The sequence below is a fragment of the Solanum pennellii genome, chromosome 1, assembly GCF_001406875.1.
Source record: "Solanum pennellii chromosome 1, SPENNV200".
Classification (NCBI taxonomy): Eukaryota; Viridiplantae; Streptophyta; class Magnoliopsida; order Solanales; family Solanaceae; genus Solanum; species Solanum pennellii.
In genome coordinates, this window is record NC_028637.1 from 88,782,232 (window position 1) to 88,798,239 (window position 16,008).

Consider the following 16,008-nt stretch of genomic DNA (forward strand, 5'->3'; position numbering starts at 1 on the left):
AATGACTAATTTATAATTATTATTTTGATAATCAAATTTATTTATGTTTCACTAATATTCTTGTAAAACTTATTGTAGATGACCAAATTTTTTCTTCGAATACGAAATTAAATTACAACAATACACACAAAAAAATAGTTTAATTTTTTATTCTTTAAACTAAGGAATGAAAGAAAAAAATAAAATAAGAATAAGAAATTCAAATAATTATAATAAAAGAAATCAAAAAATAATTTATGTATGAAAAAAATTAAAATATACCTTGAACTTTGATAGAAGAATCATATATACCCCTAAATAATTTTTTTAAAAAAATTAGAAGTAATAAATATAAATTTAAAACTAATTTTTTAACTTCCGTTAAATGAAGAGTATATGTGAGCCATTTTGTAACGGCAGGGGTATATGTGAGCCGTTTGTATAATGATAAGGGCATATATGAGCCACTTTTATAACGAGGGGTATATCAGCTCCAAATGACAAAGTTGAGGGGTATATCAGACCTTTTTTCTTTTAAAATAAAGTGGACTACAGTAGATGCAAGAGATTTAGCATCAGTCACCAATCACGGTCACGCATTACGTCACAATTTACAAGATTATATTGGTCAGATGCAGCTCGACTTTGATGCCCAAAAAGTATTACTAACAATTTTATATAGAAAGGAGGGGATATCGGAGTGGCGATTTTATTATTTTTATTTTATTAAAAGGGATTGAAAAATAAAAATATAATATCGTAAATTTAAGTTTAAAATTTCAAAAAAAAAGTAAAAATTGACGTTCTATTTATCATACCAACCTTTATCATATATTTAGAAATTTTAAATTTATATATTTTAAAAAATTACATTTAATATGGTGTAATATTTTATCAGAAAAGTTCGAATAAACCCCCCGCGATTCAGCCACCGAGATGATGACTAAATAAAAAAGGCAATGAAGGACGTGGTGGTACCTTCCCAAGAACACCAACTCCAAGTAGTGAAATAAAATAAAAAAACAGACTAGTGAGGATGTAGAAATATTGTCCTCCATTATGTAATATTAACAATAATATCAAACAAAAAAAAAATAGATTTGTTAAGATTAGATCTGCGCACATATTTGCAGGTTCGACGCAAAATCATATAAAAGAAGCATAGCGTTACAATAATGATCGTATTTATTGCTAAGATATCATATATATTCCTGAACGCGCGGAGATTAATTCTAATTTCTAACTCAATATAAATATTACATTTTTTTTAAATGTTGTGTCTGTTTTTGTTGCCACTACCCCTTGCATTGATCGAGGTTCATAAGTATATTTCTATCACAGCGAAATCGTTTAGTAGAATGTATATATTAATTTGACATTATTCAAACGTTTTATTTAATAGCAATTTCAACATATGTATGCGTAACTAATACAATATCAATTCATAGAATTATAATAAAGTTTATAAATACATAAACAACTATCCTTGAATGTACCAATTCAACCTATGGATAAAAGTAAAAGAAATCACAAACATTACTTAAAATTTATTGTTATTCTTATACATATTACCAAACGCTTTCTATATTAAGAAGTTCACCGCCTTATTTAATATCATTCAAATTTTATCAATTTACTACACTTTTCCCTTTCTTTTACTTCGAAAAGAAATATTTGAAAATAATAGTTAGAATGGGGTGGGGGTGCTAGCAATTGGCTGAGTGAAGCAATGGAACAATAATTGTATGTAGGAATAATTAGGCATGGGACCTTATATTGCTCTCTTCTGACCCCTACCCATTTTACATGTAATAATTAATCAACTCTTTTAAGCAAAGTTAACTAATATTCTTATATTCCTCCCTTCTCTTTAACGCAAGTTTGTTACAAATGTTTTTAATAAGAGAGTACTTAATACAAATTTGAGATGGAAGCATGTTTAACTTTATACGTATTTTGACCAAAAACTAAATACTAGAGTATCAACAATTTATTTACGAAGATATTCGTAATTTAAGCTTTACGTTTCTAATATTTATTTAATTCTCTTATTTATCTACTGAGATATTCAAAATTTAAATTTAACGATTTTCAATATTAATACTTGTGAGTTATGGGGTAATTTCTTTTTGGCAGCCACTCGTGTGTTTACTTACCCGTGACGACTTTGAGATTTAATGGTTTTTCTATAGAAATAGAAAATTGTTGGAGTAGTTGTAAAATTAAATCTCATGATCATGATTTCTTAGTTGTCAATATATTGTCTTTTTAATAATTAAGCTGTTGAAAAATTTGAAGGAAACTAAGGCATAATTGCGTACATATATACATCTGACTTTCCATGCATTTATGATTTTCCAAAAATATAAATAAATATATATTTAACGAAATTTAATCTCAACCTTCAATTAATTATTAACTACTTATATGTAGTGCAAGGACATCAGATCAATTTAATAAGAACACTACCCCAAATATCCTTTTTAAAATATATTTTTAAAAAAATTATCATGGGAAAAAGAGAATACAGTATGGAGAATCAAACTCTCATCAACAAGCGAGAGTATCGGTGAAAGTTTGGGTAATCATCTAACTAAACTATTAATTTCTTCGTTCTACAATAGCTGATCACTTTCCATTTTACATGATATTTAAAAAGTGATAAATAAAATTATCAAATTAACTAAGTTATATTTTATACATATAGATAGATATCAAGATAATTTATGATGACATATAAGTACTCCAAAGTGGGTGAGAGCAAGAGTACAAAATAATAATTAAGTACTTAATAAACTCTTTGAAAACACAAATTCTGAAAACTTTAATTTTATTTAATCTTCCAAAAGAGAAATTAAAAGAACATTAAAGATAATGATGATATTAATTATAGTAATAAAATAAGAATTTTTTTATTAATTTTATTTTGATTTAATAAGTGATCAAGTATTTTGGACAGATATTTTTAAAAAGGTAATGTGTTTAGGCCTGTAGGTTGAATTTATAATTTTAATTTTATGATTTAAAAAATCATAATTATTTATTTAAAGTTATAGTAATTCATATCTATTATTTTGATATAATTATATTAATTTATGTTGTGCGTCATAAATATTGAACTGAAATTAACCGAGTATGTTGAGTACGATCCTCGATATGCTAACTTATCCATATCTTTATTTTATGGATTCTTGCTTCTCCTAGTGGCTCTGCATTTATTACATTGATTCACCCCCTTTATAATACATGAAGTACTACAATTAAAAATAAAAAAAAGTACTTCAATTTGTGAGATATGATTTTGTGTCCGTTTGGATTGAATTAAAAATTAATTAAATTTATTTTTATGTCAGTTTTTTTTTATTTTTAAAAGTTTGATTAGTATGATACACAATTTAAAATAAGTTAAACATGATTTAAAAATAAATCATTAAGTGTTTGACGAGTTAAATACACCCCCCCCTTTCCTTTTATCTTTTTATTTTTTTTACTTAAAAGTCATTTCAATTTAACTTTTTATTTTTAACAATCCAAACGAGTTCTTCCTTTTATCCATCCCCTCTCCTAGTGGACGGGATCAAGTTCTCAAATATTTTTGACAAATTATATTTAAGTAAAGTTTTTTGTGAAGTTTCCTCGTGTGTTCGGTTGACCCAAATTTTTTCAAAAATATTACATTATTTCAAAAAATATGATTTATATTTATAAGTTTTAAAAATTATTAAAATTACCATACATTATTTTATCATTTTATAATGCATATGCTTTGTTAAAAGAAAAGGGGAAAAAGCAGAAGTACCCACTCAATCTATGCCCGAAATTTTAGAGACACACTTATACTATACTAAGATCCTATTACCCCCCTTAACTTATTTTATAAGTAATTTTCTACCCTTTTTCGACCTACGTGGCACTAGGTTGAAAAAAAAGTCATCTAGCGTTGAGCCCACAAGATAGTGCCACGTAGGTCGAAAAGGGTTAGAAAATTATTAATAAAATAAGTTCAGGGGATAATAGGACCTTAGTATAATACAAGTGTGTCTCTGAGATTTCGGGCATGGGTTGAGGGAAAACTTGTGCATTATCCCAAAAAAAAGTTATAATGTGATAACAAAACAATAATGCCTATATTATATTAATCGCATACTCAGACTTGTCACTGATTCAATTATAATTGTAACTCAATAAACACAAATTATTATTTTTTTCTCAATTTATCATTCAAATTAAAACTCAAACTTTTTCGGAGGAATTAATAACAAATATTAGTTGAAATAAATAAATAATGAGTTCTTTTAATATAAAATATAAATTTTTTTGAAATTCTCAAATATTAAAACTTGACGTAAAAGTACTAAATTTTTTCATGTATTTAGATACTTGACTAATATATGTCTTTTATAAATTGTTGATTATTGATCAAAATTTTAAAATTTTAATTATGTGACATAAATTTTAACGAAGAAAGTACTATGTACATATTTGCATATCTCATCAATCCATGCATGTTGTTTAATTCAACAATTATATTTCCTGCATTACCACTTGACCCTAGCCCCGCAACTGCCGCTTTAAATGTTTCGAAAACTGTTTGAACCCACCTCTAAAATTAACCATATAGCCCTGTGTCTATTCCCCTCTCAATGAGTTCAGTATCAATCCCACGATATTCATTAAAACGACTTAAAAGTATGAAAAAGTAAATACACATAAAAATTAAAGTTGATTTAATATGTAATATATATATGTAAAAATAATTCTACTTATAATAAAAGTAGTATAATTTTTCGTCAAAGAAGATTTGAATGAAGCCCTAAATCCTTACTCTGTCTCTGTACACAACTTAAACTCGCACCCATGCCGCACCTTTAATTTGACATTTCTAGTGCAGCATTGGTGATGACAATGGTAAGATAAGTAGTTTTGTAATAATAGCTAGGTGGTGGATGACGGAAGATGTTTAGTGATAGTTGAATAAGTAAACTGAGATTCTAATTATGATCTAGATTGGAAAAAATAATTAAAAGGACTTTATTATACGTGTTAATTATTAAAATTGGCAAGTGTTCTGCGATATATAGGAAGTTGAGCGCAGCTATATATCATAAGTGATTTGGTTAAATAATAGAGTACTAGTCCACATCCCAGTTCAACAGTTTCTGCAACTTGCAATGTTGAAATAAGAAATATAAAAAAGCTTATCCTCTCTCTATATATAAATATAAATAAAAAAGTTCTTATAAACAGTGAAACAAAACATCATGGGTGTGATCTGATGGGTCATCAACAAAGCCCTACTCATTCGACATACGAATACAAGATATATTTTTTTAGAAAATCATGTGTATAATTCCAATTACTTTGATACTTTTTTTTTATGAAAAATTGATTGCATGGGTTATATTATTCTTTTCAAAACATATTTCTTTTATTACTTGCGCCTTAAAACTATGGAAAAAACAATTGATGCATCTTCATATATACAAAAATAGTGCAACAACATCATTCAATATGCAATTAAATTGAGGGGGTAATACAACTTTGCATAGTTCAGGAGCGACTATGCACAAAATTTAAATATGTAACTGATAATTTCATTATGAGTCCGTAAAAATTTATGTACGTTATCCCAATTTAAAACATTCAAAAGATGCATCACCAATGCCCATACCCTCATGCATATCATTAATTCCATAACCACTAGCTCTTTAAGCCAAATACCCATGTCCTCAACAAACCAAAAAACTCAAATCTTATATAAACCTACATCCAGAGCTACCACTCACACAATTGAAACAACAAATATTCCCTCTTCCCCACAAAAATGAGTGGAGGTAACAGCATTACCAAATCAACCTCCACTCTCTTCATTTTCATTTTCCTATTTGTTTCTATTCAAGCAGCTCGTCCCCCATTCGCCTGTGACCAAAAAGACAGAGCAACTAGAAATTTCCCCTTTTGTCAAACTAATTTGCCGATTGACGACAGAGTAAGAGATCTGATTGGGCGATTAACATTACAAGAGAAAGTGAAATTGTTGGGGAACAATGCCGCCGCAGTGCCGAGGCTGGGTATTAAAGGATACGAGTGGTGGTCAGAGGCACTTCATGGAGTTTCAAATGTAGGACCAGGGACTAAATTTGGGGGTGAATTTCCAGGAGCTACTAGTTTTCCACAAGTCATTACTACTGCTGCTTCTTTCAATGCTTCATTGTGGGAAGAAATTGGACGGGTAAGTATTCACATAATACTTTAAATGATGCCATTTTCTGGTGCTCTGTTTTAAATTCGTTGCACTAACAACATTGTGGAAAAAACTTGCACAATCTAACCAATTATAATATACCATGCGAATAAAATCACACATTGATAGTGATCAAAAGTTAGTTTACAAAGTAAAGGACAGTTTCACTTTTACTTGTCACGATAGTAAAACTGAATTAATTTTACAATTTTGAAATATAGCGCTGGTTAAACGGCTTGAGTCTCAGGAAACGAAATGTAGCAAAATAAAAAAAAAACAAAAAGAGTGATATTCTTAATGTGAGGATTTCTTTGTGAAAATCATGCAAACTTAACTGAAAACAGAGTATATTAAGATTTTTTTTTTTTGCCTAATTTAACCCAATAAATTTAAGTAATTTCATTGATAAATATTTCATGGTGAACTATAAAATAGTAACCAACCTACTAGTAAAGATTATGTACTAGTAATAAAAATCCAGGTAAGTAATACTTTTGTAAAGTAAAGGATAATGTTTTTGTTAGTTTTTTGGTGATCTTACTATTTTTCGATTCTTGCGCCTGCATGGAATTGCTGAATATTAGCGGTGGCCATTTTTAAAATTTCAGATTTTGATATGTTCCAAATTATTTTGATGTAAGGGACAGGCTCGTATCAAAAATAATTTTATTATTGGAAGGAAAAATTCTTTTCGTCATAAAATTTGATCCGACGGTAAAATAGCATACTTCATAATGAACCTTTTTGAACATTTTTTTTCTTTTAATTTTAATATTTTTTAATTAAAAATAAAAAAATTAATTTATTTTTAAATAAAAAAAGTATTATAAACCTTTTAAATTTCTGATCACATTTTCTAGTCATGTAGCATTATTCTTTATTATTTTATATAAATTATTTGTTACATATATAAAGCTAAAAAGAAAACTATAATGCATCACAAAAGAATTAACCCTTTTATGATTTGATTATTAATCAATGAGAATATAATGGGAGTAATTAAGGTAAGAGAAACAATTATTAAATGTACATTTTGGTATAAAGTAGAGGTTAACTTTCTTGTGTGCAAGGCCAATCAAAGTTAAAACTTATTGGGGGGCCCCATTGGCCATAACTTATTGGATAGTGACTGTATATAAGGGCATCAAACCAATTTTCAGAACAGGCTCTGTTTTCTATTAAAGGTCACATCCCTTTTTCTATTCTATAATTTAGTAGGCATTTTAGCCATAGGATTTGAAATCTGTATTCATTTATGAAATTTTGCATAAATTTTTAGTTCATGATTTCAGATTCTTCAAAAAAAAAAGAGTAGGCTTTTAAATGTTAAATGTGGTCCATTGATTTTTTGCAAAAGAAGATCCACCATTTTAATTTATTTTTTTAAAAAAAAAAAAACTTGACGTGAAGAAATTGTATGTATTACGTGGAAGAAGAATATTAAAATATAGTTAGTTATTACTTTTGTTGATTAGTGAACCTTTGAAAAAATATATGTACTTATTTTAAAAGGTTAAAATAACATATAATAGCAAATACTTATTATAAAAGAACAATGAGATATGGGTAATGCTATATAAAAAAGTTTATAATATTGTTTTTATTTTAAAATAGATTATTTTTTTTAAATTTAAAAGTATTAAAGTTAAAAAGATAAAAATATTTAAAAAGGTAAAATAACATAGAGTGAAATATGTTATTTTATCATTATCAAATTTTTTAACCAAAAGGATTTTTCCATGCGGTTTATTAATGTGACACATAAGGATAAATTATAAAAAGATAAAAATGTACAAGTACCCCCTCAACCTATGACCGAAATCCCAGAGACACACTTATACTATACTAAGGTCCTATTACTCCTCTGAACTTATTTTATAAGTAATTTTCTACCCCTTTTTAGCCTACGTGGCACTAGTTTGAAAAAATTAAGTCAACCATCGTTGGGCCCACAAGATAGTGCCACGTAGGTCTAAAAGGGGTAAAAAATTATTTATAAAATAAGTTCAGGGGTAATAAGACCTTAGTAAAGTATAAGTGTGTCTCTGAGATTTCGGGCATAGGTTGAGGGGGTACTTGGGCATTATCCCTTATAAAAACGAAAGAAGTTTTGATAGTTATTCACGGATTATAAAATTTTCATATTTATAAGAAAAGAGACAAAATTTAAAAATTCAAATTGCGTTTACAAACAACATTTCAATTTGTCAATTTTCAAATCATAATTTAAACCATTTCCAAATGGATCCATTCTTTGTAACTTCAATTTGAACAAATAAGAAAATATTAAAAATTAGTTTGGAGTTAAATATATAAACTTGTGTTTTTGTTTATTATGTAGTTATTCAATTGAGATATGGATGCAGGTTGTATCAGATGAAGCACGAGCAATGTACAATGGAGAAATGGGAGGTCTTACATATTGGAGCCCAAACGTCAACATTTTTCGAGATCCAAGGTGGGGAAGAGGACAGGAGACTCCCGGTGAAGATCCCGTCGTAGCTGCTGTATATGCCGAGCGTTATGTAAGAGGTTTACAAGGAAATGAAGATGGTGACAGACTGAAAGTAGCAGCATGTTGCAAGCATTATACGGCATATGACCTCGATAACTGGGGTGGCGTTGATAGATTCCACTTTAACGCTAAGGTAAAATACATTCTTCTTTATATTAATTACTACTCCTGTCAATAATAAATAATATATGTGTGTGGAACAGGTTACCAAGCAAGATATTGAAGATACATTTGATGTACCATTTAGAAGTTGTGTTAAACAAGGTAAAGTGGCTAGTATTATGTGTTCATACAATCAAGTCAATGGCATACCAACTTGTGCTGATCCTCAACTTCTACGTAAAACAATACGCGGTGGTTGGGGTCTCAACGGTTACATTGTCTCCGATTGTGATTCCGTTGGAGTATTCTACGATACCCAACACTACACATCAACGCCTGAGGAAGCTGCAGCTGCTGCTATTAAAGCGGGCCTGGATTTGGATTGTGGGCCTTTTTTGTCACAACATACTGAGAATGCGGTGCATATTGGTATTCTTAAAGAAGCTGCTATTGATACAAATTTAGCTAATACTGTTGCTGTTCAAATGAGGCTTGGGATGTTTGATGGAGAACCATCAGCCCAGCAATACGGACATCTTGGCCCAAGGGATGTTTGCAGCCCGGCCCATCAAGAACTCGCCGTTGAAGCTGCTAGACAGGGCATTGTTCTTCTTAAGAATCATGGACCTGCTCTTCCTCTTTCACCTCGACGCCATCGTACCGTTGCTGTTATTGGACCAAATTCCGATGTTACTGTCACAATGATCGGAAACTACGCAGGTAAAAAATAATTATTCACTTCAAAATATGAAAAAGTAAAAAGTTCAACACGAGGACTAATTGGGCTTTAAAAAAATATAGGTGTTGCATGTGGATACACGAGCCCATTACAAGGAATATCAAAGTATGCAAAGACCATTCATGAAAAAGGTTGTGGTGATGTGGCATGTACAGACGATAAATTATTTGCTGGAGCTGTAAATGCTGCACGGCAAGCAGATGCAACAGTGCTAGTAATGGGCCTAGACCAGTCTATTGAGGCTGAATTCAGAGATAGAACTGGATTGCTTTTGCCTGGATTCCAACAAGAACTCATCTCCGAGGTTTCGAAGGCCTCGAGAGGTCCTGTAGTATTGGTCCTTATGTCTGGAGGCCCAGTTGATGTAACATTTGCCAACAACGATCCTCGAATTGGTGGTATTGTGTGGGCTGGCTATCCTGGACAAGGTGGTGGTGCTGCCATTGCTGATGTCCTTTTTGGAGCCCATAATCCAGGTAAATTAACTAAACATTAACACAAAGTTGGGCCACATTTAGTTCTATGAGTCATTTGTATTTATTTCGCTCTATTTAGCGAAATAAATACAGTGTCACAACTATATACTAATTAGATAAGATTTTTTTCAGGTGGGAAGTTACCTATGACATGGTATCCACAAGAGTATTTAAACAATTTACCAATGACATCAATGGACATGCGATCAAATTTAGCCAAAGGATACCCTGGTAGAACATACCGTTTTTACAAAGGCCCATTAGTATACCCATTTGGGCACGGATTAAGCTACACAAAATTCATCACTACAATCTTCGAAGCCCCAAAAACACTAGCCATTCCAATAGACGGACGCCATACTTACAACAGCAGTACCATATCAAACAAATCAATCCGAGTAACACACGCAAAATGCAGCAAGATATCAGTTCAGATTCATGTCGACGTGAAGAATGTAGGACCAAAGGATGGTTCACACACGTTGCTCGTATTTTCAAAGCCACCTGTTGATATTTGGGTGCCACATAAGCAATTGGTCGCGTTTCAAAAAGTATACGTCCCAGCAAGATCGAAGCAACGTGTTGCGATAAATATTCATGTGTGCAAGTATTTAAGTGTGGTAGATAGAGCTGGTGTTCGAAGAATTCCAATAGGTGAACATAGTATTCACATTGGTGATGCTAAGCATTCCTTATCACTTCAAGCATCAGTTCTTGGAGTTATTAAATCTTAATGATTTATTTTCTATTTTTTGGGGTAAAATCTCCACGTAAAGATGTCTTTGCGTTAAATGGAGATTCTTTTTTCCCCCTAATTGTTCAACAAGGGGATAAGCAAGAATTAGATTTTATTTTATTAGAGAAGAAGAAAGAAGATTGGGAAATTAATTGTAACTTCCAATTGAAAGAAATGGGCATTATACATTACAATGTTTTTTCCAACATTTACATTTTGATATAGTCGTAAACGGGGTATCTTCACGTAAATAGTTGAACATATTTATTATTTACTTCTCTAGTCTGTATACATTAATTATACACGTATTATATATGGATTATTTATAGGAAAACTTCATAGATTGGCCTTAAAACTCAAAATAATTACAGATTCATCTTCAATCCAAAGTAGTTCAAGAAATATCTACTCTCTCTAAAAAAAAAGGATCACATCACACACCCCATTCATTAAGACCAATAATTTTCACTTAAATTATACTAAATTAATATTATATATTGTATTGGTATCATTAACGATGATAATTTCGCTTAACTGATACTAAATTAATATATATATAGAGAGCTGTCAATATGGGCTAGCCCACCCCATCCGGACTAACCCATACAGGCTTTGACATTTTACGGGCCAGGCCGGGCTAGCCCATTTTTTGTGTGGGCCAGAAAATGGTCGGCCCAGCCCACAAGTACGTGGGCTACAGGCTTGCCGGGCCAGCCCACTTTTTAAAAAATTATATTTTTTTATAATTATTAAATTAAATTATAAATTATAATTTAAAAATATATCATAAATATCGACAAAACAATATAACATTATGTTAGGCCTCATTTGTTTGCACTTAATGGGGTTTGAATCTTAATCATTCAGATATTATTTATTAAGTGTGTTTGTTTTTAAGAACTGGATCTTAATTATTCAGATTCAATTCATTAAGTTCGTTTGTTTTATTTTCTTATAAGCCTCTTAATGGGTGTGAATATATCTGAATAAATCAGATCTGTAACACACCCTTAACACTATTCAGACTAAAAAATAAGACTCCTATCTTAATTCAACTAAATCACGACAACTCATAAAAATTATTTTATTATTTAATTAATATTAATACATGCTTGCCATTATAATTTCCTTTATTCATATTAACTTAATATACTTCTTTTACTTTCTAAATTAATAAATATATTTGAATTGATAATCACTCACATGATATAATATTTAGCACGATTTTAAAAAATAAGAAAGCATTAATTATTTGATCGATAACAATAAAAAATTTCTATAATAAAATAAAATAAAATAAAATATTTTCCTAAACTATATATTTACTACTCTATATAAACTATTTTAAATTGCAATATATTAGATTCTCAAAGTATTTGAGTGGAAAAAATAGTCATATTAATGATGTAACTTGATGTTGAGTTCTTAAAAGATAAATCATATTATCTTGTTACGGTAAAAATGTTCAAAATATTACTTTATATGAAAAAAAAACTATTTTACTAATTTAGTGTTCAGATTCAGAGACAATATTTTAATATTAAGATGTTTATTCAGATTTACACATCTAGATCTTAATGCACATCTTAATATTTAAATGTGTATTCAAATTCAAACGTCTTAATCTTAATGGAAACAAATGAGACCTTGTCACTACTTGTTATCAAATTCACAAATCAAATTATCTTTATAATATTTAGGGAAAATGCACAAGTACCCCCTAGACTATGACTGAAATCCCAAAGACACACCTTACTAAGGTCGTATTACCCCCTGAACTTTTTTTTTTTTTTTTGTAATTTTGTGTACCTCATTGGCTTACGTGGCATTCAAATATTTTTGACGCGCCTCAATTGCGTGGAGTCACATAGAGTGCCACATAAGACAAAAGGTGTCTAAAATTACAAAAAAAAGGTCAGGGTAATGGGACCTTAGTTTAGTTAAGGTGTATCTCTCGAATTTTGGTCATAGTCTAGGGAGTACTTGTGCATTTTCCTTAATATTTATTAAGTTTTTTTTCCAACTAAAAGTATAAATATCTAAATAGAAATATTAACCTAATTATTTTGATTTTGGACTCTCTTTATTTTTAAATTTTAATATTATATTATATTTTTAAATTAATTTTTATTGGCCCACGGGCCGGCCCTACCAATATTTCTCAAGCCCCCCAAATGAGCAGGCTTATTCAGGCCAGGCTAAAAAGCCCTATTCTTAAATGGGCTCCAAAAATCTTAGCCCAGCCCTATTAAATCTCGGGTTAGGCCAGGCCGGCCCAACGGGCTTAGCCCATATTGACAGCTCTATATATATATATATATAGAGGGAGAGAGAATCCATTAACGAAATTACCAATTTTGATTATATCAATACAATATATGATACTGATAAAATACAAGTTAAGCAAATTTAGTAAGAGGGTATATATTGTAATTATTTTACTTTTATAGGATATTTGCTTATTTTCCCCACAATATATATTTAATAGTAATTTGGTGCGTAATTACAAAACATAACGATAGTTTCACTAGTTAAGAGGGGCAACGGTAATTGGGAGAAGAAACGGATTTATACAAGATTAGTCTTAAAGGAATATATCCGCAATAAAAATTCAAAATCTCACTATGTATCATAATTTTTACAAAATATCGTTATGTATGGTAGATCTAGATTTTCTTGTTTCTCTCTTACGGATTGGCTAGGTTTTTTTAGTTTAATCAGTTGAATGAACAATTAGTTAGGTTAATTCTTTCTTATAGTTTCAAAGATTTGATACAACTTCTAAATAATGGGCTTCAAGTGGATAAGTGTAGTTAGGCCATTTGGGCAATTCATGCCAAAATCCTCGCAAGTAACAAACCTTCGTGATCAAGTGTAGTTGGGTTAGCGGTGTTAAATGAGGCGGGTTGAGTTGAAATTAGAGATATCAAAATGAATTGAAAGAAAAATTGAGTTGAGTGTTGATCCGCTTAAGTTCACTTTGGACTCAAATGGGCTTAAAACGACTTGGGTCTTGACTTGCTCACTTTGACTCGTTTAATCTCAACAATTTTAATATATTCTTATTTGAATTTTATTACCACACTATAAATTTTAACTCAAGAAATTTTAAAAAAAGAATTACAAGTGGATAAATAAATTCTAAAAGATATAAATAGATAGTAATTCATACACAATATAGGAAGATATTTTACATCAATGCAAATAAAGAGTCTTAAAATGAATTAAAATTAGAGGTTAAATTGGACTCATTTGAGGATTCTCTTAAATTCAATTAGGACTTGAATGAGTTGAGTCTAACCCTTTAATTCTTGAACGAATTATTTATAATTGAGCTCATTTCTTAGGCCTTTTAAGTTGGCCATTACAAATACTGATGACATAACTTGTATAAATTGTTCTTACTCAAAAACCAAAATTGTTCATTTTTTTTTTTACCAACTTCATATATTTACCATTACCAGTAGGAGTATACGTAATTTACATCCTCTCCTGTCGCAAAACTTGGTATAAAGGGTCGTTTGGTTCGCAAGCAAAGTTTTCCTGGGATTATAAACATGGAATTATAAGATTTTTTGACTAATTCATCTTGCGATTTTATACTAGTCATTTACATTGTAGAATGTTGAAATTGAAAAATTTAGTAAATATATAAAAAGACATTATGTATAGAACATAAAATACGTTTAATCTTGAAATATTTTACCTTATCTCATGAACCAAACGACCTCAATAGGGACAACTAAGTTATTTGCTAAAGTGAAGGGTTAAACTTTTTGGTATTGGGGTTGGAAAAACCATATCTTTTTAATTATTGTCATGGTTCTATCAAATCTTTAGTGTAGGAGAGATGTCACAATTAGTTTTCATTTTAAACCTTTTTATATCAAATGATTATATATGATCTCCCCATTCTAATCAAGACAAATACTTTTACATTAACCTAACTAATCATTTACTTCCTTAATCACCTGAACAAATTGGAATTGATTGGTCGTCTTAATTATGATTTTTTCAACAAATTGCTTGGGAAAAAAATTTTGCTCAATTAGAGTGTACTTTTAGATCATGGGGTGGCACTTGGAATTCCACTTGATATTTCCAAACAAAAGAGTATAATATATATTCTTTTGGATGTAAAATAAGTGTAACTCAATTGTGTAGAGTTACTTAGTTGTTAATAGTATAATTATGTTACTGTATGTTCTTTTTTATTATCTCTTGAACTTTATTATGTTTTTTCAAGTCTATTTTTATTTGAGTTGTGAGTTATTCGAAAATAGCTTTCTACCACTTTTAAAATGGAAGTAAGTAACTATATACACTTAACTTTTCCTAAACCTCATTCTGCGAGAATATACTAGATATCGATCTTATTATTATTATTGTATCATGCATGTTAGATTGATTTACAATAATATATAGACAACTCTATATAATGAACTTTGTTTGATAACATGAAAAGAAAAAATAAAAGACCAAGTATAATCGATAAAATTATACTAATAATGTGAAAATTACTTCACTCATTATTATGTCTAAGGAATGGAAATGTGAACATTGTTGTGGTCAAAAGTATTGAATCACTCTCACCGTACAGCTTTATGTCTTTGACAAATGAGAATGCCTCCAAATTATGAGTTTGACTTCATTTTTCTATTATACACATCCTTCCAAATACACATTCTATAATTAGAAGATGAAGTCATTACGTTAATTATGAATTCACTGAAATCAATATCTTTGAATTAAACTTTGTCAGTGAATATATAAAATTTATTAATTTAAAACTTATTAACTTAAAAAAAATATAAATTTTAAATATAAAAACTTTAAATAGTGACTTCGCTTAAAATTTATAATGCACACTCATTTCTTTACCCATGCCTAAAACAAAGAAAATATTGATAAAGCAAAAAAATCTTTTTTTGAATCGACATTTATATATTAAAAAAAATTGGCATGTTCCAAGTATGGCTCCACACAAGAATCGAGAGGGTACAGACGTATAGTTGTCAAAAGCATATATATTCAAATATATGGATTTTAGGAATTTGAAATTCAGATCATAATTAATTTGATTTACTGGATTTCAATAAATTATTTATACTTATTTAATAATTTTTTTTTGAAATGTCTATAAAATTAAAGTAGGAGGTTGTGTTGAATTCAAGTAAACACACTAGCAGTAGGGCGGTATATTACCATGTTATAGAA

The 16,008-nt window shown here is 29.6% G+C and overlaps 1 protein-coding gene across 1 annotated transcript; it reads left to right on the forward strand.

Annotated features, from left to right (window-relative positions):
* The first annotated feature begins 5,615 nt into the window (after window positions 1-5,615).
* Window positions 5,616-10,994, forward strand: LOC107026338 (probable beta-D-xylosidase 2). The gene is made up of 5 exons (XM_015227311.2): window positions 5,616-6,211; window positions 8,590-8,871; window positions 8,942-9,560; window positions 9,642-10,055; window positions 10,188-10,994. Exons 1-5 carry the CDS (start codon window positions 5,804-5,806, stop codon window positions 10,787-10,789), a joined length of 2,325 nt encoding a protein of 774 aa, XP_015082797.1. The 5' UTR covers window positions 5,616-5,803; the 3' UTR covers window positions 10,790-10,994.
* The last annotated feature ends 5,014 nt before the right edge of the window (window positions 10,995-16,008 follow it).

Excerpts from the sequence above, each read along its gene's own strand:
- LOC107026338 (XM_015227311.2), top strand. The coding sequence starts at position 5,804 with ATGAGTGGAGGTAACAGCATTACCAAATCAACCTCCACTCTCTTCATT. Across the intron at positions 8,872-8,941 it reads GATTCCACTTTAACGCTAAG|GTTACCAAGCAAGATATTGA; the intron begins GTAAAATACATT and ends TGTGTGGAACAG. Across the intron at positions 10,056-10,187 it reads TTTTGGAGCCCATAATCCAG|GTGGGAAGTTACCTATGACA; the intron begins GTAAATTAACTA and ends GATTTTTTTCAG.